Genomic DNA, 21,767 nt, shown 5'->3' with positions numbered 1-21,767 from the left:
AGTCTCGTGTGGTTTTCACTCATTTAGAAGAGGGTAACTAAGCCTGTCCCACATGTTCACTTTTCTTTTCCACAGCAGCGGTATCCCACGCTCCACCATATAAGCCCCCAAAGCATACTCCCCTACCTTTTTAATTTCCTGCAAGCGATTTTTGCTATAGGTTGCCTGCAACCCACACTGCACTCCCTTCTCCTCCATTCTCTTCTCCAGATCTTGGGCGCGCGCGCGCGCACACACACACATACACACACACACACACACACACACACACGCACAAGAGCACGTAGTTGCCCCTGTGGGAGTTTAGCAATGTAACTACTGAGCCACCTGCTGGTCCCTGCACACTTTCCTAATGATCGCCCCCATCTTTTCTTTCCAGGTGATTGAAGTTTAGTGGACTCTTGTCTTTACTAATTTACATGGTAGATAATTAGATTAGTCAAAGAGTCACTGAGTCAATTCACTCAGTAGCACACAGTCATAACTTGGACGTGCGGCCCCTTCATACAGTTCATCAAAATCATTTTTTCCAAGTGATGACTTCAGTTGGAAAGACTTATTCGACTCGTGTCAGTTGTCCTGGATCCTTCTACAGGCTCTGCACTAAATCATAGTCCGGCACTAAGTAGTCACTCCCCGCTCCAGGAAATTGTATTGTAGTAAGATTTTGCCCTCCGGGCTCTAGTCATGAGAGAGGGAAGAGCAAATCCTCGCTGTTCCTTACCCCATACACACGGCGGCGCTATACCGCAGCCGGTGCCGAGAGCCATAGCGCCGCTCTTGCCTTCCGATCGACGACGTGCTCACGTCCAGAGGGCCTCGCGCCCCGACCCGGAAGCACGGAGTCACGTGGTGCGGCGTGGGTCGCTGCCTTGGAAACGGAGGGCGCGTGCTCCCCCTTCTGAGTTGCGGCGCAGGGGTCGGGACCTCGTGGCCCTGGCAGGGCTGCTCCGGGGACACGATGCTGTGCGCCCGAAGGCTGGGCGGCCTCAGGGCCGGCCTAGCGGCCCTGCGGCCCGGGCAGACCAGCCGGGGCATCGTCGCAGCGGGTATCCGGGCTCGGAGAGTCAGCACCAGCTGGTCCCCCGTGGGCGCCGCCTTCAATGTCAAGCCCCAGGGCCGCCGCCTGGACCTGTTCGGCGAGCGCGCGGTGAGCGGCTTGATAAGTGGCTCCAGGAGTGCCCCCAGCTAGGCCGGCCTCTGCTGCCCCGCGGCGAGCCGGCCCAGGCGTCTGGGTCTGCGAGGAGCAGCGAACCCTCCTGTACAGTGCGGGTGTCTTTTGCCCTCTTGGTGACCTTCCGGTTCACCTCTTCTTTGAGGCTGAAGGGGCCTGGGTAGGACCCCCTTTAGGGGTCCCTTCCCTATAGTGTAACAGTCAGCGAACTGCCTCTGCGTGGGCCCCTGGCGCCTCGAGATCGTGAATGTAGCTTTCCCAGCCTGGGCAGGTCGGGGTCCACCCTCCCTCCTCCCCACCCTCACTAGACAACTTTTGCTTCAGCCCCGTGCTTTGCGGCCATAGGCCTCGCTTTACGAATTCTCATTCTGCGTCAGGATGTCTTCAAGGACACCCTTGCCTTGCGTCGGGTTGTAGTATTGATGCCTGAAATTCTATCACCAGTTGATTGATCATTTCTAAGCTTGGGCATAACTGTTCTCTTTGACAGTAGGAAACCCTGTTGAAACTGGTGTGGTTTGCTGTATTTCCATAGTTAATCACGTTGATTTCTACCTGGGAAGTCACTAGATTGAATTGTTTGGTTCTAACTTATTTATATATGCACCTGACTAGCATTCAGTAAGCACTTGATAATTGTTGAATGAATGGATTAAAAGTGAAAAAAGGAAAGTTTGTAGAAGTTTACCTGATGCTTCTACTTGGCATGTGTAGATTTTTGTTTATTTTTGATTAAGAGTTAGATCTGTTTTTGCTTTTATAAAAAATTCTTCATTATACCATCTTTTTTATTAGGAGGAGTCTAGGAAAAGGTGGCAGCCAGCTTAATGGTGTGTTTATCTGCATCATTAGCTTTGTCTGTTTTAAAATTCTTGTGTGAAATTTGCAAACTTTCATTTGAATTTGCCAACATTATATAATCTTGGAATTAACAGCATTAATATAAGGGCTGGCCCTCCAAACTAGAGATTTAGTTGGTGTGAAGAAGAGTGCTACCTTTTAAATACTGAGCAGAGAGAAGGGTAGGGAAGGATAAGCTTGATTTTGAGCAGATGAAATCTACCTGATTTTAACTTTATTACTTTTTCTTTCATGCATCACGATTTTAGGTGCTGATAGTTTTTCAAGTTTGTGAATTGCTTTTTGCCTTGGAAAACTAATGGCTTCTTTTCTTTATTGTTTTTAAGAATTAAAGATTTATTTATTTATTTATTATTCTTTTTATAATTTGACCAGAGAGAGAGTGAAAGTGAGAAAGCAAGCCACCAGGTCTGGGACTCGAACTGTGTTGGCAACATGGAAGTCCAGGGCCTTAACCACTATGCTGCCTGCTGGCCTTTATATAAATATATATAAACATTTTTTAAGTACTACTTTGTCTGGTGGTCTAAAATTTAGAATTCCCAAGAATAATATTAGGAGATTGAGCTGGAAATGGAAATAGTCTATGCTTGAATCAAAATCAGTATGGAGATTAAATTTATTTTGGGTCCTGATTCTATGGTGCTCCCAATTGTGTTTCATGTATTTTCTTCAACTTCTGAGTGTATTTCAAAGAGAATTAAACAGCTTAACTTCATGCAAAAAATTAATAGCTTAGGAACCAGCAGTTGGCATAATGGCTATGTTGTTGGACTCCCATGTAGTCGACCATGGTTCCAGTCCTGGACCAGGTGGCTTAAACTCACGCTGGGCACATGTGCATGCATGCCCAAGATCCTGAGAGGGATGGCCACACCTCAGTCCTTTCTCCTCCATTCTCTTCTCAGGATCTTGGGCATGCACACACATGCACCTAGTGTGAGTTTAAGCCACCAGGTCCGGGACTCGAACTGTGGTCGACTACATGGGAGTCCAGCGACGTAGCCATTATGCTATCTGCTAGTCCCCCTATAGTGAATTTAAAAATGTATAAATAATTCTTTTTAAAAAAAGAATAATTGGTACTATGTATGCCTGACAGCATCCTAAGTACTTATGCTTTCTTACTTGGTACCAGCAACCATCTGTGAGATACGTATTGTCATCCCCACTGTACCTGATGAAGAAGATTGAGGCCCGGGAGAACTGAGAGGACTCCGCTAGGGCTACAAGTTAATAATGATTATAGATAGTGTCTATTAAATACTCTGTGTGCCAGGCACTAGTAGAATGTTTTTGTTTACATGTATTATCTCATTTAATCTCAGCTACTCTAGGAATTAGGTTCTGCTTTGGTAAATGACAGAGTTGGATTTTGAACCCATACTATTCTACTGTTTATTTTTTTTTAAGAATTATTTTATTTAGCTTTATTTATTTATTTTAATTTGACCAGAGAGAAGGACAGAGTGACAGAGGGAAAGTGAGAAAGCAAGCCGCCAGGTCCAGTCCAGGAACCCCAAAATCAACCTTGGGGACTTGCAGTGCCCTTACCCACCATGCCACCTGCCATACCTTACTTGCGTTGTTTAGAAAATAATTAAAAATTGGAGGGAAATTGCATTCTTTTTTTTTTTTTCTTTTGGAAAGGTTTTTACTACAGGAGGTGGGGTGTGCTCGCCAGAAAGAGAGAGACAGACAGACAGAAAGTGAGAAATCACCCCCACAGGGGATGTGACCATACTGCAATCCCTTCTCCATTCCCCTCTTGGGATCTTGGGCCTGCATGTGCACACGCCCGGCGTGTTTAAGCCACTGGGTCCGGGACTTGAACCGCGGTTGACTACATGGGAGTCCAGTGACATAGCCATTACGCCAACTGCTGGTCCCAAAATATTGCATTCGTAACACCTTTTTTTAAGAGTGATTTTTGCTGTAGGGCACATGCACTTACCAGAGAAACAAAGACAGACAGAAAGTGAGAAATTACCCCCCAGTGGGATGTCCACGCTGCATTCCCTTCTCCTCTAGTCTCCTCTTGGGACTTCGAGCATGCATGCACATGTGCCCAGTGTGAGTTTTAAGCTACTACGTCTGGGAGTTGAACCGTGGTCGACTGTGTGGGAGTCCAGCGATGTATCCACTATGCCATCTGCTGATCCCCACATTCTTAAAACATTTTTAGTCTAACTTAGGTGACATGATATGGGGAATGTGAACAAGGGATCTGTGATAACAAGTATAATTGTATGAAACACGAAAACAGAGAATTCTTTCATGAGTAAAGTATTTTAGTTAATACCAGAAAGTCATAATTTTGGTTATAAATTGGACATATATTCTTTGGATTTCAGGGTCTTTTTGGAGTTCCTGAGCTCAATGCCCCAGAAGGATTTCATATTGCACAAGAAAAAGCCTTGAGGAAAACAGAGTTGCTTGTGGAGCGTGCCTGTTCTACCCCGCCCGGGCCCCAGACCGTCCTCATCTTTGATGAACTCTCTGATTGCTTGTGCAGAGTGGCTGATTTGGTAAGATCTTGAAAGTACCTCTTTGTCCAAGCTGTTGATGTTTAAGCAAAGTTGCTCCTTGGTTATTCAAGATTCATATTAGACTATTTGAGAGCGGTTAGGTATAACCAGCTGTGATAAAATATGTCGTTAGGAGTGAGGAAAGTATATAGGAAAAGGTAATAGTTAAAACTTGTGCTTCTATATGTATATTTAATACACATGTAATATGTAGTAAATTATTACTTATTATAATCATAATGTACTGTATATTACCAATATAGCAGATTGTTCGTTTGATGAAGGTTCTTTATGTACTAATAGAACTTTTTGTTTGAGAGAGAGATTTTTGCTATAGGGTGTGTATGCTTGCCAAGGAAACAAAAGCCAAGAAATCTGGGGGGGATGGCCATACTGCAGTCCCTTCTTCATCCTCTTCTTGGGATTTTGGGCAAGCATATACATGTACCTCGTATAAGTTTCAAGCTGCCAGTTCCAGACTTTGAACTATGGTTGACCACATAGGAATCCAGCACCTTAACCACCATGCCACTTGCTGGCCCCCTAAGAGGTCATTGTACGTGTATATTTACAACAAAATTCCTCTTTTTCATATGAGGAATGAAAGCTATTTTTTATATACCTTTTTTGGAATACCCATTTTAATTAAAAACAAAGTTTTGACATTAAAGTAATTGTACTAAAGAAATTTAAATAAAAGTGTACTTAGATGTCTTATCCAACTAAGAAACCCATTGCTGAGACAGAAAATATGGTTTTCTTTTTTTTGGAGAGGTTTTCGCTATAGGGCACGTGCGCTCGCCAGACAGAGAGACACGTAGAGACAGAAATCGAGAAATCACCCCCCAGGGGGGATGGTCACGCCGCAATCCCCTCTCCTCCATTCTCTTCTCGGTATCTTGGGCACGCACACACATACGCCCGGCGTGAGTTTTAAGCCACCAGGTCCGGGACGCGAACCGCGGTTGACTACGTGGGAGTCCAGCGACATAGCCATTATGCTAACTGCTGGTTCCCAATATGGTTTTCTTTTTAAAGAGAGATTTTTGCTAAAGGGTTTGTTTGCTTGCCAGAAAGAGAGAGACAGAAAACGAGAAATTACTGCCCATGGGTTATGGCCATGCCGCAGTCCCTCCTCCTCCAGTCTCTGGGATCTTGGGCATACATACATGGACATGTCCCTGGTGTGAGTTTTAAGCTGTTGGATCCAGGTCTCACCATGGTTGTCTATGTGAGAGTCCAGTAATGAAACCATTATCTTCTGCTGATCCCAGAATATCTGGTTTTCTCTCAAAGATCAAAATCAAGACTACTTATATCAGTGAGGATGATTAATGGTGACATTATCCAAAATAGTGATCATTCATACATCTGTAACTTCATAACTTTTTTCTTCACATTCATTCAGTGAAGAGCACCTACTAGGTGCCAAATACTGTTCTCGGCACTGAGAATACAGCCATGAATAAAGAGCCATAATCTCTTACCTCATGGAGCTTATATTCTAGTGTTAACTTATTTTTTTAGAGATTTTTGCTATAGGGTGTGTGCTCGTAGGAGAGAGAGATGGAGAGGAAGTGAGAAATCATCCTCCTGGGGATATGGCCATGCTTCAATCCCTTCTCCATTACTCCTCGTGGGATTTTAGGCATGCATGCACACCCTCCCAGTGTGAATTTCAAGCTGCCTGGTCCAGGACTCGAACCGCAGTCAACCACGTGGTAGTCCTGCGCCTTAACCACTATGCCCTGGTGGTAACTTTTTTATAGATTTTTTCCTAGGCAGCTGACCCTAGTAAGATCTTCAGCTGGGTTAATTGATGTAACTTTCTCAGTACGTCTCCATTTGCGGATGAGAACAGAAATGCCTTGAGCTGAGTAGTAATGTGGGAACGGTCTTTTTTTTTTTTGAGAGGTTTTTGCTATAGGGCGCATGTACTTGACAGACAGAGAGAGACAGAGAGACAGAAAGCGAGAAATCACCCCCCAGGGAGGATGGCCATGCCGTAATCCCTTCTCCTCCATTCTCCTCCGGGGATCTTGGACACGCATGCACACGCGCCTGGTGTGAGTCTAAGCCACCGGGTCCGGGACGCGAACCGCGGTTGACTACATGGGAGTTCAGCGACATAGCCATTTGCTAATTGCTGGTCCCACGTGGGAGTGGTCTTTTTGCCAGTGTGTGGGAGACTGAGGCTCTTGGTCCTGGTAGGCCAGTTGCTGAGCTCATGCTCTAACCTGCTGTTCTCACTGTCCCGGGGCTAGCTCACCAATCGACTCATTGTGCACAAGATTTTATCATGCTCCTCAGAACAGTGTACAATTTAAAGCTTAATGACTTGTTTATTTTTGGAATTTGTCATTTGATATTTTGAACTACAATTGAGCTTGGGTACCTGAAACTATAGAAAGTGAAACTGCAAATGAGAGGGGACTACTCTATTAGCTTTGGCAGAGTTCCAGAATTCACTGTTCATCGTTATAGTCTCCATATTCATTAGGCAGCTTTCTAGATTTTTTTTTTTTTTTGGAGAGGTTTTCGCTATAGGGCACGTGCGCTCGCCAGACAGACAGAGAGAGACATAGAGACAGAAAGTGAGAAATCACCCCCCAGGGGGGATGGCCATGCTGCAGTCCCTTCTCCTCCATTCTCCTCTCGGGATCTTGGGCACGCACACGCGCCCAGCGTGAGTTTTAAGCCACCGGGTCTGGGACGCGAACCACGGTCGACTACATGGGAGTCCAGTGACATAGCCATTACGCTAACTGCTGGTTCCTATCTTTCTAGTATTTTTTAAATTGTGCCTTGTCTCTTTACTAAAATATTTTAACTTCTTGGCTCTATGTCTCCTCCTGTTTCTGAAGTCGTTTTAACCATATTTATGATGTATAATGGTATCTCACTTTAAAAACTAGTTTAGGGGCCAGCAGGCCGTGTGGTGGTTAAGGGTGTTGGACTTCCACATGACTGACTGCAATTCAAGTCCCAGACCTGGTGGCTTGTTTTCTCACTTTCCCTCTCTCTCTCTTTCTCTCTCTTTTTCTATGGTGAGCACATGTGCCCTGTAACCAATTTAAAATAAATAAATAAAATTGCTAAAAAATGAGTGTAAAAAAACTGTAATGGGATTTATATATGTAACTTTTGGAATAAAAAATGAAAAAAAACCTTCCTTTTTGAATTTTTACCATATCTGCCAGTAAGATGAATACCACTGTAAGGCAGTTTTATTAACTATTTATATTAAAACTCTTATATTAAGTATTTAATTACAGCTCTTTACAAATGATTTACCAGAGGGTTGTTTTATTTTTCTTTAGTGCAGTTGTTTTGTAATAGAGCTGTTTTCTTCCTCATGATTACAAATAAATTTTTAAAAATGTATGCTGCTGTTTTGAATTTTAATATTAATTGTAAATTTTGCAACATGTAGGTTATTAATTTATAAGATATAAATATTAACTAGCTCATTTTTTAGGTGTTTTAGAACTGAGTTATCCTGTTACCTGTTGTTAAATGTATCAAACTATGGATTCAAATGTTTTTTAATTAAACAGTATATGATAATAAAATCAGAATATTTTACCTTGTGGTGATTTTCTTTCTTTCTTTCTTTTTTTTTTTAAAGAGGTTTTTGCCTTAGGGTTTGTGTACTCCCAGGGGGGTGAGGGGGGAGAGTGGAAGAGAGTGAGACAGACAGACAGACAGACAGACACAGTAAGAGGTAAAGTGGGAAATTACCTCCAAGGGCAGATGGCCATTCCGCAATCCCTTCTTCATTCTCCGGGGATCTTGGGCACCCGTGCACACGTGCCCGGCGTGATGTTAAAGCCACTGGGTCTGGGACTCAAACTGAGGTCAGCCATGTGAGAATCCAGTGACATAAACATTATGCCATCTGCTGGTCCTTTGGTGATTTTATTCCATTATCAAAATAACCCAGCTTCTTGGAGAATCAGGAAAATACACTGTGTATTGTAGTTTCCCTGTATTTCTTTTTTCCCCAGCATTTTTTTCTTTTGCAGTTAGCATGAAAACTACAGTCTAGGGAACCAGCAGTTAGTGTAATGGCTATGTCGCTGGACTCCCACGTAGTCGACCGTGGTTCGTGTCCCGGACCTGGTGGCTTAAAACTCACGCCGGGCGCGTGTGCGTGCGTGCCCAAGATCCCGAGAGGAGAATGGAAGAGAAGGGATTGCGGCGTGACCATCCCCCCTGGGGGGTGATTTCTCGCTTTCTGTCTCTATGTCTCTCTCTGTCTGTCTGGCGAGCACACGCGCCCTACAGTGAAAATCTCTTCAAAAAAAAAAAAAAAAACTACAGTCTAGTTTTATATTATTTAATTTTTTAAGGTTTTTGACATAGGGTGTGTGCACTTGCTGGAGAGAGACAGGGAGAGACAGTGCGAGAGAAAGTGAGAAACCACTCCGCAGGTGGGTATGGCTATGCCACAATCCTTTGTTTTCCATTTGCCTCCTGAAATTTTGGGCACATACTGAATCATGTGTCTGGCGTGATTTTCAAGCCACCAAGTCTAGGATTTGAACTGCCATCAGACGTGGGAGTCCAGCACCTTAACTGCTATTTCTTCTGCTGGCGCCAGCCCAGATTTATTTTTTTATTTTAATTTTTAGAGAGATTTTTGTTAAAGTAAGTGTGTGTTCGTTGGAGACACAGAATGGAGAGAAAGCGAGAAATCACCCTTCAGGGCGGATGGCCATGCCACAATCCTTTCTTCTCCATTTTAGGCACACACACACACATCCCCAACACGAGTTTTAAGCTCCCGAGTCCAGGACTCAAACCACAGTCAGCCATGTGGTAGTCCAGCGCCTTAGCAACTATGTCACCTGCTGGCCCCATAATTTTATTTTATTTTTTAAAATAATCATTTTATTGAACTTTATTTATGTTAATTTGACCACGGGGAGAAAGAGAGAGGGAAAGTGAGAAAGGAAACCACCAGGTCTGAGATTCAAACCGTGGTTGGCCATGTGGGAATTTAGTGCCATAAAACATCACACCACCTATTGGTCCTAATTTTATTTTGCCATTAACCATCACACCACCTATTGGTCCTAATTTTATTTTTTAAAAGAAGAATTTTCACTCAGTTAATTATAACTATTAATGCAGCAGCAGCAGTAGTAATCATCCATCATATTAGGTGGGGACAAGGAATTCATATTTTACTAAAAGGGCGATTAGAAGAGTGTGCCTTTGTTTTCTTCACAAAGGCTAGAATCCAGTTACTTCGGTATTTAAATTGTGTCAATTTTTTTAAGTCATTTTTTAAAGAATTATTCAACTATTTATTTTAATTTGACCAGAGGGACAGCGTGCCTGCATTTGCACACGTGCCAGAGAGAGAAAGAGAGAAAAGCCACCAGCAGGTCTGGGACTAAAACTGCAGCTGGTCGTGTGGAAGTCCAATGCCCTTAACCACCACGCCACCTGCCGGCCCCCCATTTTTTTTTAATTGCCAGAGGACATGTGTGCTCACCAGAGAGAGAAAAAGAGAGCACCCTAATGGAGGGTGACACGCTGCAATCTCTCCATCTCTCCATCTTGTAAGACGGGATTTGGGGCATGTTTGCATATACGCCCAGTGTGTTTCAGGCTGCCAGGGCCTGGATTCAAACTGTGGTCACCAGGTGAGATATGGCTTTCTTAACCCCTAGGCTACAGGGCCAATCCTAAAACTTATTTTTAAGAATTGTTCTCTGGAACCAGGTTAAGGTGCGAGAACTATTATGTCATTGGGAAAGTCGTGACGTATTTGTCTATGTTTTTCTATGCAGCAGTGCATCATGACTTTCCTGACGACCCAGTATATTCCAAACAATTTTTGTTTAAAAATTTAGAATACTTGAAACAAGGGTCTGATCTTTTGACTACAGAATTAGTAAGAATTTGCTTGGTGTTTTTTTGAAGGAGAAGAAACTTTTGTAAAACAAAGTTAGTAAAATTATTTTTTTTGGAATGAAACAAAGTTATTTCCCAATAACAGAATTAATAAATGTTCAGAAAGAAGCCGCTTGCCTTAGTAGTTTAGGAAAAATTCAGTAATGGAAATGCCTAGGACAAGCCAAATGGCACACTTTAAAGTACAGGTTTTCATTTTCACCCTCCAATCCTGAAAGAAAACTTTTCATCAAATTCCCTTTTGGTTTTGTCTTTCCTTTTATTAGGCTGATTTTGTGAAAATTGCTCACCCTGAGCCAGCATTCAGAGAGGCCGCGGAAGAAGCTTGTAGAAGTATTGGCACCATGGTAGAAAAGTACGTGCTGTTCTCGTGTCCCAGGGGTGGGAGACAGGTTCATGGACTTGTGCTGTAGGCAGTTGGGTCTGTGGTGCTTGTCTCTGCCCAGCAGGGTGGGACGTGGTGTGTGTGACAACTGAGCAGCTGTCCATGGGCAAAGAGAGAGGGTGGGCTCCATGGAAGGTCACTGGTTTACCCTGCAATGTCACTGTGACTTGGGGTGCATTATTTACCTGTCTCTCAGGTCAATTCCTTGCTTGCAAACAAGATAACCAAGTGAACCCTGCCTCTTAGGCCTGTTGTGAGGATTAAATGAGATCAATGTTAAGTGCTGTAATGGTGTCAAGCACATAGAAATAATCCAGTAGCCTTATCAGCATCATCATTGTCTACATTAAGTAAGGGCTTTTTAATATCTTAGTGGCAAGTTGGAGTTACCAGATCTATCATGTTTGAAATGGCTGTTGCATTGATGGCTATGGGCCACAGGGCAAGAGTCCAAAACTATGTGTACACTTTGAGGGTACCTTGGAGTCCCTGTCGAACTGGGATTAGGGAGACTAAGGAGACTGTAACACCCTGGGAGGGCCAAAGCAAGCAGCAGGCTGAGGCTGTGATGAAGGGGATTATTTTATAGTGATTGAGTCCCTGCCGAGTTGGGATTAGGGAGACTAAGGAGACTAACACCCTGGGAGGGCCAAAGCAAGCAGCAGGCTGAGGCTGTGATGAAGGGGATTATTTTATAGTGATTTTGAGGTAAATTTAAATGTTTTTTTGGGCCATTTATGAGGGCTCCCAAGTGTTAAAATAACAGTGGACAGCAATACGTTACAGAGCACTTAGGTGTGACACCCTGCCAGACTGTGAGTGAAGCTGGGAGGCCCTGGGGCTTGCCTGGCAGGCACGAGGGGACTAACAGGGCCAGGCCACATTGTCAGCTGGGCTCTTACACCAGAAGCCATTGTTGGAGGAAGGTGGCAGCTTCTTGAGGTAAACAAGGCTTCCTGGGAGTCCAACTGGACACCTTCGGATGTGCAGCTGCTGCTTTCCTTCATTTTGCCACGACCAGTGTCACTTTTCTTAGCGCCATTGACAGTCGGTGAATGTGAAAATACTGGCCGTGTGAAGCCCAGACGTGGGCATGCTGAAGAGGCTGAAACTGAGGGCTCCTTAGGAGAAAGCCTTGCCTGCACTGGGAAGGCCCTGCTGGTCAGCGCCGGGCCGCCTGCTGCAGGTGCTCCAAGTGCTGCGTCCTGCCACAGTTAGATCTGGCCTGGTCTGGTGGACGAGTTGTCTCAGCTCTGTGAGAGAGCAGCAGAAAACCCTGACTGGCAGTGAAATGATTATCCGTGATCTTTAGTATGGACGTTTCAGTCTATGGGAAGTCAAGATCTGAAACATTCAGACCCTTTATTAGAGCTTTGCTTTTTCCCCCTTGGTACCGTGACTCATTTACTGCTTTAGTCTGAGTCATAACTTCTTCAGCTGATGTTTGAAAATCAAGATGATTTTAGGTGCACGTATAGAAGTGATTTGTTTTTCCGTTAACAGAAAACACAACCCTAAAATCAGGTTTAGAATTCATACCACATACAGACTGAATATACTTTAACCTCAGGATCTTCCAACATAAAACAGCGTGGAAGACTTGCCTCACCTTTTTTTTGTAATAGTGGTTTTTGCTATAGGGCATGTGTGCTCTCCAGGAAGACAGAGACAGAGAGATAGAAAGCGAGAAATCACCCCCCAGGGGGGATGGCCATGCTGCAATCTCTTCTCCTACATTCTCCTCTCGGGATCTTGGGCACGCACACACATATGTGCCCAGCATGAGTTTAAGCCACCAGGTCCGGGACTTGAACCGTGGTCGACTATATGGGAGTCCAGCGACATAGCCATTATGTCAACTGCTGGTCCCCTTGCCTCACCTTCTGAAGAGGGTACAATGCAGGCCACCACTGAACTGCTGCTCTTGTGACCTTGAGTGGCTTTGTGGGAGAGCATGGCAGGAGGAGGTGGGTACCCATGTTGGCTTCTTCCTTGACTTTTGGAGCTGCAATGAGAACGTGTGCCTGGCTCTTTTTCTCTCTTTTTTGATCTCAATTTTTCCAGTTTATTTATCTCGTCGATGAGCTGGAAAGACAGGCAATCTAACAGGGTACTGATGCCTCCACCTTTAGCTTTGGCCAGCTCCTAATCATGAGCATGTGAATGCCTGGCATTTTGGGAGGTCTCTGGGTGTGAGCCTGGAAATTTGCCCTGTGAGTTATCCTCAGAGTGTCAGGTTTCACAGCTATGCCTCCATCAAGCCCCTGTTGAGTATGTTTTGATCACTAGTGACTACCTCAGTTTCCTTGGCATTTGGGAAGGCCAATAAGAACAGGAAACCTTTTGGGTTTTGTGAAATCTCAGTTTTTTGTTTTGTTTTGTTTTTTAAATTGTAAACTGACTCGGGAACGGGACCACCTGAGTCCTTTAGTAGAACCTAGTGAATAGCTCTTTTTTTTGTGTGTGTGTGGAGAGATTTTTTGCTATAGGGTATGTGTGCTTGCTGGAGAGAGAGAGAGACTAAGAGAAAATGAGAAATCACCCCATGGGGGAATGGCCACACTACAATCCCTTCTCTATTCTCTCGGGATCTTGGGCATGCATGCATATGCACCCAGCATGAGTTTTAAGCCACTGGGTCCAGGACTTAAACTGAGGTCAACTACTTAGGAGTCCAGTGAAGTAACAGCTATGCTATCTACTGGTCCTGTGGATGGCTTTTATAACCTAGAACTTTCCTGTGGATCCAGCAGGCAGGGGCAGATGACATTTAGTCCTGCCTTTCTAGCCCTGAGAGTGCAAGGGTTTTCTGTTTTTGATTTTTTTTTTTTTTAAGAGATTTTTTGCCTCAGGGCCCATGCGCTAGCTGGAGAGAGAGAGAGACAGAGACGGTGAGAGGGAAAGTGAGAGATCATCCCCTGGGGGGATGTCAACACTGCAGTCCCTTCTTCTCCTCCCAGGATCTTGAGCACACATGCATATGCGCCCGGCGTGAGTTTTAAGCCCCCGGATCTAGGACTTGAACTGTGGTTGGCTATGTGGGTGGGTGTCCAATGACATAACGTCAATGCCACCTGCTAGCCCAAAGTACCAGGGTGTTTTGGCCTTTAGGGAAGAAGGACTGAGGACTTGACATTGGTACCATGGGTCAGGTTGAGACCAGTGCTCAGAGGTGGCACTTTGCTCCCCAACTCTGGCTGAGGGCAGGCTGGCACTTCTGCCTAAAAATGGCCACAGTCCATTTGATACGGGGAATGTGTGCTGCACACGTGATCTTATTTAGTCCTCATAACCACCTAAGGTCTGATAACCTGCTCAAGGTCCCTGAGCAGGAGGGCCAGTTCTGCATCCCACGTCTGTGGTGCTGAAGCCAGTGCCTGAGTTCTTCCTTACTGTGCGGGCCTGCCTCTCACCTCAATGAGCACAGGCCATCCAGGTTCTAGAGTGCTCAGTTCGGGACTGGAAACATCTCTGTGTTTATCCTCCCTCTCATCCTCATTTCTTGCTTTTTATTAAAAAAAAAAAAAGAAAAGAAAAGAAAAAGGAAAAGGCCATTGGCGTATTTTAAATGGGGGCTGTTGCTAATAGTTTTCTGTTAAGTTACCAGCTACCATGTTCCTCTGCCCTCCTCCCCTTTTCCTGTCTGTTCCTCTGCCTCCCTGCTAACTGTGAGCTTAAATTTATCCTTTTACCTTCCGGAACAGTTAGCATCTCAACATTTCTCCTGACAGACTGCCTGCCCTATTCTGAATAGTTTGGATTCTAAGTGTGGTTTTGCTATTCCTGGCCCAAATGAAGAAACAAAAACTATCCCAAGCTTTTGGCCTCCAGGCGTGTATACTACAGTTTGATACCATTCTTTGATGTAAAGTTAAAAAGATAATAGAAAAGCAATTGTTTTTTTTTCATTTGCAATTTTTTCTAGGTTGAACACAAATGTGGAATTATATCAAAGCCTGCAAAAATTGCTAGCTGACAAGAAACTTGTGGATTCCCTTGACCCAGAAACCAGGTACTTGCTCATTTGCATTTGTTTTGACTGTGACTCTAAAGGTGAGCTCCGAAGATTCCTCACACTTACACCCCACTCCCTTCCTCCCAGTTTGGAATGTCCCTCCTGGTATTTCCAGAACTCCTGCACTTTCTGTAGTGCTCCACTCCAGTGTGGTTTCTCCTCGGAGATCTTATAACAGATCGGACTTCCATCCTCTCCCCCTGCTTTATTTTCCTTCATAGCCCTAATCACTTCCAACACTCTCTTACCTGTTTATTTGTCCTCTCTTGTAACTCGACTATAATCTCCTTGAGGGCAGGAACATGCTCTGTCTTGTTTGCTTTTGTATCTTCAGCACCTGCATCATTTATGTCATTGTAATAGGTAGTCAGCTAGTGAATAAACTCCTCTGTGTAGCTGATAATTATAGTTAGCTTTTGGCTTAAGGTTTTATATCGTTAGAAAGATGTAAGCAAATTGGTTTTACTTACTGGGCAGATGTTAAGATCCTTGAAATGATCTGCTTCGGTTCATTGGGTTGTATTTATCTGAATTGAAAAGGACTAGTTTCTAAGACAGTCCATAAGGATATTTGATATAGGACCTTGGATATCTTATTTATTTGCCTAAACTTATTTATAAAACAAGTGTAGTAGGATTTGTCACTAACCTGTCTATAAAATTTGTGCTGCAACACAGAGATTAATTTTTTTCCCTCACCCATCAGTACCAGTTTATCTATTTTTTATTTGTGAAACATTTCTTCTTTTGACTACTTGATTCTCCTTCCTCCTAATTTCCTCTCCATTTCTGTTTCCATATGTGACTTGTGACCCCAAGTGAAGCCCTCTTCTATAGGGACCAGTCAGTAAAGGAATCTTGCTATTAATCTATTACATGATAATCATGCTACATGTGCTACATGTGAGGTATAACGAGGCTCTGTCTTTGAAGGGTTATTTTATCTGACTAGTAGGTATGCAGGTACCTGGCTTTGTTTCATTTCACTAATTCCAGTGGTCAGGATACTAGTAAATCTAACAGTGACGTCAGAATAGTTCGTTGCACTAGAATTTTAGGCTTGAGCATTATACTGCTTTCATTAGCTAAGAAGGTAAAAATTGAATGTTAATTGTGCCAGATTTATACTCAGTTGGTACTGATTTTAACAGCAATAAAAATATTAAAAATAAGATTTTCATAAGAGAGCTTTAGTGAAGGTTAACATTTTTGTGTTTGAATTATACAAGTTGTAGTGGGCTAGCAGACCATTTTAAATTTACAAAGGCTTTCTGCTGGACCAGCGGGTGGCATAGAGGTTAAGGTGCTGGATCCCATGTGATCAGTTGCACCATTTGAGTACCAGACCCAGCAGCTTGAAAATCATGCCAGGCTGTTACCAACAGATGGCATAGTGGTTATGTCACGGGACTCCCACATGGTTGACTGTGGTTTGAGTCCTGGACCTGGTGACTTCAGAATCACTCTGGGCGCATGTGCGTGTATGCCCCAAATCCCAAGAAGAGAAGGGAGGAGGAGGGGATTGTGGCATGGCCAGCCCCCCCCCCCCCCCACACACACACACAGGGGGTGATTTCTCACTTTCCGTCTCTCTCTGTCGCTCTGGTGAATGTATGCAGCCTATAGCAAAAATCTCTTAAAAAAACATCATGTCGGGCACATTTATTTGCATGCCCAGAATCCCAAGAAGAGAAGGATTGCAGTGTGTTCTTTCCCTCTTCAGGGGAGTGATTTCTCACTTTTTCTTTCTCTTTCTTTCTCTCTCCTCTCTCTGGTGAGCACACACATTCTATAGTAAAAACTAAAAAAATAAAAACAAAATAGGATACACACCACATTGAGGTTTGACAGTTGGCATGGTGGTTAAGGATACAAGTCACATTTCTAGATGTTTCTAAAAATGCTACTAGGATTTCTTTCTTTGAGAGAGATTTTTGGTATAGGACTTGTGCACTTGCTGGAGAGACAGAGAGGCAGAAAGCAAGAAATCACCCCCCTCCCCCGGGGAGGATGGCCACGCCACAGTCCCTTCTCCTTCATTCTCCTCTTGGGATCTTGGGCATGCATGCACATACTCCTGGTGTGAGTTTCAAGCCTCTAGGTCCAGGACTTAAACTGTGGTCAGCCGTGTGGGAGTCCAGTGATGTAGTCCATTATGTCATCTCCTGGTCCCAGTAATTTTAAAATAAGAAATTGAGAAATACACTGGAAGAATAAGCTAGGTCTACCTAGCTGGAGTCTAGAGAGGAAAAGCAGCTTGGAAGTAGGAGAAAGTAAAAATTTGAAGTAATTATTGAACTATTGGGCCAGGCAGTGACATGGTGGTTAAGGTGCTGCATCCCATATGGCCGACTGGGTAGTTCAAGTCCTAGACCTGGTGGCTGAAAAAACACACCAGGCTCTTGTGCATGTGTGTCCAAAATCCTGAAAGGAAAATGGAAGAGGGATTGCAGTGTGGCCATCTTCCCTGGGAGGTGATTTCCCACGTTCCCCCTCATGTCATGGCACTTGCACATAGTCAGGACTGTTAGTTTCCATCCATAAAGAACTATATTGTAGTTCCTTGCATGTGGTAGAGGGTAAGACTATGCCTAAAGCAAAGAATATAGATTTAATAAAGCATCGTGTCATAATAAGTTAATATATAGAAGAAATGATTTAAATTCAGTAGCTCATCATCTTATTCTTTTTTTTTTTGAGAGGTTTTTCACTATAGGGCGCATGTGCTCGCCAGACAGAGAGAGACAGAAAGCGAGAAATCACCCCCCAGGAGGGATGGCCACGCTGCAATCCCTTTTCCTCTGTTCTCCTCTCAGGATCTTGGGCATGCACGCACACGCGCCCAGCGTGAGTTTTAAGCCACCGGGTCCGGGACACGAACCGCGGTCGACTATGTGGGAGTCCAGCGACATAACTATTACACTAACTGCTGGTCCCCTCATCATCTTATTCTTAGATGCATGCCTTGGAATACCATTGAGTGACTGGAAAAATTATGATTTTTCTATTTTTTCTATGCAAAAAGTATGTCATGACTTTTCTGACAACCCAATAGTTCTGTGAGATATTCAAAAGGTTTCTCAGAAGGGTCCCATTAGTGACTAAGTTTGATAACCTGGTATATTAATGTATTTCCCCCTCTTGGAGAATTTTTGTACTTTAGTCTCTGAGAAGCCCAGTCATAAAGAAACTGACTTAACTTGAAATTTTCCAAAACTGTCAAGAATTTTTCCTGAATGCAAAGAATATAACAAGAACACTCTCTAGAAAATATAATGGATGGAAAATCCTTGTCACAAGAACAAGAAAAGCTAGGGAACCAGCTGTTAGCGTAATGGCTATGTCACTGGACTCCCACGTAGTCGACCGTGGTTCATGTCCCAGACCCGGTGGCTTAAAAACTCACGCTGGGCGCGTGTGTGTGTGTGCCCAAGATCCCGAGAGGAGAATGGAGGAGAAGAGATTGTGGCGTGACTATCCCCCCTGGGGGATGATTTCTCGCTTTCTGTCTCTATGTCTCTCTCTGTCTGTCTGGCGAGTGCATGCACCCTATAGCGAAAACCTCTCCCCCCCCCAAAAAAAAAAATACAAGAAAAGCTGTAGAACCTCTTGGAACAAATTCTAGGAGTGAAGAGTCTGGAACACAGCCCATGTACACACCACCTCACACATGCACACACCCGTAGGAGGCATGAAAGGCGACTGGGATGGAGAATTACACTGTATTCTTAGGTAAGAGAGAGGAAAGCTCAGCAGGAGTCTCTGTTGGTATGCAGATTTAGTACTCTCCAAGATATAGCTAAGGATTTTTTCAGTTGTTACTTAAAATGGTATGGAAGTCATAGAGAATAGATAGACCAGAATAGGCAGAAAAAAATCCTGTAAGAAAATCTGTTGAAAAGGGATTTATACCAGATAGTAAAACATGTTATATAAATAGTGTATTTAAGGGCCAGCAGGTAGCATGGAGGTGGGGCAGCTGGATCCCACACGGCCAGCTGTGCAGTATTAGTCCTGGACCTGGCGGCCAGATCACCCTGGGTATGTATGTGTGCTTGCCCAAAATCCCAAGAAGAGAGTGGAGGAGAAGGAATTATGGCATGGTTACCTCCCCAGGAGGTGATATATCACTTTGTCTGTCTGTGTCTGGAGAGTACACAAGCCCTATAACAAAGTACCAAAACAAAAACAAAAACAAAAAACAAACAAGTAAATACCAGTATTTTAAAGAACATATATGTGGGCTAGCAGGTGGTGTGGAGGTTAAGGCATTGGATCCCACCAGCTGACTCTGTGGTTCGAGACCAGGCAGCTTGAAAATCATGGTGGGTGCATGTACATACATGTCTAAAATCTTGAGAGGAAGTTGGTGGAGAAGGGATTGCTGCATGGCTAGCTACCCAGGGGGCTGATTTCTCACTTTCCTCTTTTCCTCTCTCTCTCTGGTGAGCAACCAAAAAAAAAAAAAAGCATATATATATACACACACACACATATATATACACACACATATACACACACACACACACACACACACATATATATATTATATATATTTAAAAGAACATATAGTATGGCAAATAATCAATTACACCTGTGAAAAATAAAGAAACTTCAGATCCAGACACAGACAGGTATATGTAAAACTACTTACTATGTGATAAAAATGTCATTTTATACGAGGAGGGGAGGGTTTGGTTTTCAGTAAATGATGCTGGGTCAATTGATCACTGTTTTTTATTTTTATTTTTTATTTTAATTTTTAAATACTTATTTATGTATTTATTTATTGATTGATTGATTGATTTGTTTTGATTTTCAAGCCGCCAGGTCCAGGACTTGAACAGCAATCATCCATGTGGGAATGCAGCACCTTAACCACCATGCCACCTGCTGGCCTCAGATTCACTGTTTTTTAGAAAAAAATAGTTAATTAAAGATTTAAATATTTCAAAAAAAGAAATGATAAGTTTGGATGATCTTGGGATATGGAAAGTTTTTCTTGGCATGATATCAAGTTCAGATCACAAAAAATGATTATTGAGTTATTTACTTATATAAAAACTTTAGTATGGCGAAATCCTTCCACATTTAAAGTCAAAACATACAACTGTGACAAATGTTACTTTATATACTTCCTTTATTAGGAGATATTATAATTACATAGAGAAAGAGAAAGCAAATTATTTTACGGAAAAATGGGCAAAGGATTTTTTTTTTTAATAGATTTTTGCTTTAAGGCACATGCACTCTCTGGAGAGAGACAGAGAGAGAGGAAAAATGAGAAATCACTCCCCTCCCCCAGGGGACATGGCCATCCACGGTCCCTTCTCTTCCATTTGTCTCTTCAGATTTTGGGCAGGCACTCACATGCACCCAGTGTGTTTTTCAAGCTGCAAGGTATGGGCCTTGAACTACAAGTTCAACCATGTGGGAATCCAGCTGCCTTAATCACCTTGTCACCAGCTAGCCTGGCAAAAGATTCTTTTTGTGAAAGAATGCTTTCCAAAATGAGGAATAACAACTGATAGCCAATAAAGTTATACCAGTATTTGGAATGTCATGGGTATATCCCTGGTGGTGAGGGTGAAGTGACTGGAGATACGGATCTACAGTTAGACTGCCTGGATAAGCCTTGTTTTCTCCTCTAAAAGGGGAATGAAAAGGTGTGTCATAGGATTACTATAAGGTTAAAATGAATTTATGTAAAGTGCTTTGCTCAGTAGCTGGCACATTCTCTGTAAATTAGGCATACTGTCACTAAAAAGGATAGAATAAAGCAAGGACCATTAATTGACAGTGTTGAAACAGAATGAGAAGGATGTTACTGATTTGGGGCGATGGGTCCTCCCTAGTTAAGTCCTTGTGGAGAACAATATGATAAATATCGGCATATAGCAATGTGTGTACTTTTTTAATTACTGCCTTAGAATTTATGCTAAGGAAAGAAACAATGATAGAGATATAACAAGGATTTGTATCATAGCATGGTTTACAGAGCTGGAAAAACAAAAACTTTTTCTTTTTTTTTTTTTTAGATTTTTGCCAAGGTGTGTGTACTTGCTAGTGAGAGAGACAGAGAAAAATTGAGAAATTACCCCTAGAGGGGAGGGTCATGCCACAGTCCTCTCTCTTTCATTCTCCTCTTATGATTTTGGGCACACATACCTGGCATGTTTTTCTTTTTTTAAGGAATTATTTTATTTAATGTTATTTATTTATTTATTTATTTTATATTGACCAGAGAGGGACAGAGTGAGAGAGAGGGAAAGTGAGAAGGCAAGCTGCCAGGTTTAGGACATGAACCACAGGCGGCCATGTGGGAGTCCAGTGCTCTTAACCACCATTCCCCCTGTTGGCCCTGCCCATTGTGTTTTTTAAGCCACTGAGTCTAGGACTCGATTTGTGCAGTTGTTTATGTGAATCCAGTGCCTTAACCACCACACCACTTTCTGGTCCTGAAAACATTTTTAGATCTTACGACAGGACACAATTCAAATGTTAATAAGAGTCATATTTTTAAAGAATATTTAATGATATGGAAAATGTTCAATGTTTTTGATACAATTTTATAGGAAAGCACGAAATTTGAAAGTTAAATGATTGGGTTCTAAGTATTCTAAATAAGTAATGTAACATCCTTAAAATATGGAAAGAAGGGACCAGCAGTTGACGTAATGGCCATGTTGCTGGACTCCCATGTATTCGACTCCCATTTTGCTCTCTGTATGAGAGAATAAGCTCTTACATGAAAAGTTAATCATTTTTTTTTTTTTGAGAGATTTTTGCTATAGGGCATGCGCGCTTGCCAGACAGAGCCAGAGAGACAGAAAGCGAGAAATCACCCCCCCCCCACCACCCGGGGGGGGCACCCCGCCC

At 43.2% G+C, this 21,767-nt stretch overlaps 1 protein-coding gene across 1 annotated transcript in view; it reads left to right on the top strand.

The window, feature by feature from the left end:
- Nucleotides 1-838: 838 nt before the first annotated feature.
- MIPEP (mitochondrial intermediate peptidase) overlaps nucleotides 839-21,767 on the top strand; it is a 187,687-nt gene continuing 166,758 nt past the window's right edge. Inside the window, exons 1-4 of the mRNA XM_006159527.3 lie at nucleotides 839-1,150; nucleotides 4,390-4,563; nucleotides 10,755-10,843; nucleotides 14,799-14,885. Coding sequence (XP_006159589.1) covers nucleotides 962-1,150; nucleotides 4,390-4,563; nucleotides 10,755-10,843; nucleotides 14,799-14,885 — 539 coding nt within the window. The 5' untranslated portion in view covers nucleotides 839-961. The remainder of the gene's footprint in view (nucleotides 1,151-4,389; nucleotides 4,564-10,754; nucleotides 10,844-14,798; nucleotides 14,886-21,767) is intronic.

This window comes from Tupaia chinensis, unplaced genomic scaffold (genome assembly GCF_000334495.1).
Source record: "Tupaia chinensis unplaced genomic scaffold, TupChi_1.0 Scaffold000634_1, whole genome shotgun sequence".
NCBI classification, from domain to species: Eukaryota; Metazoa; Chordata; class Mammalia; order Scandentia; family Tupaiidae; genus Tupaia; species Tupaia belangeri.
The sequence above is the reverse complement of the archived record's forward strand: the minus strand, read 5'-3'. Positions and strand labels throughout refer to the sequence as shown.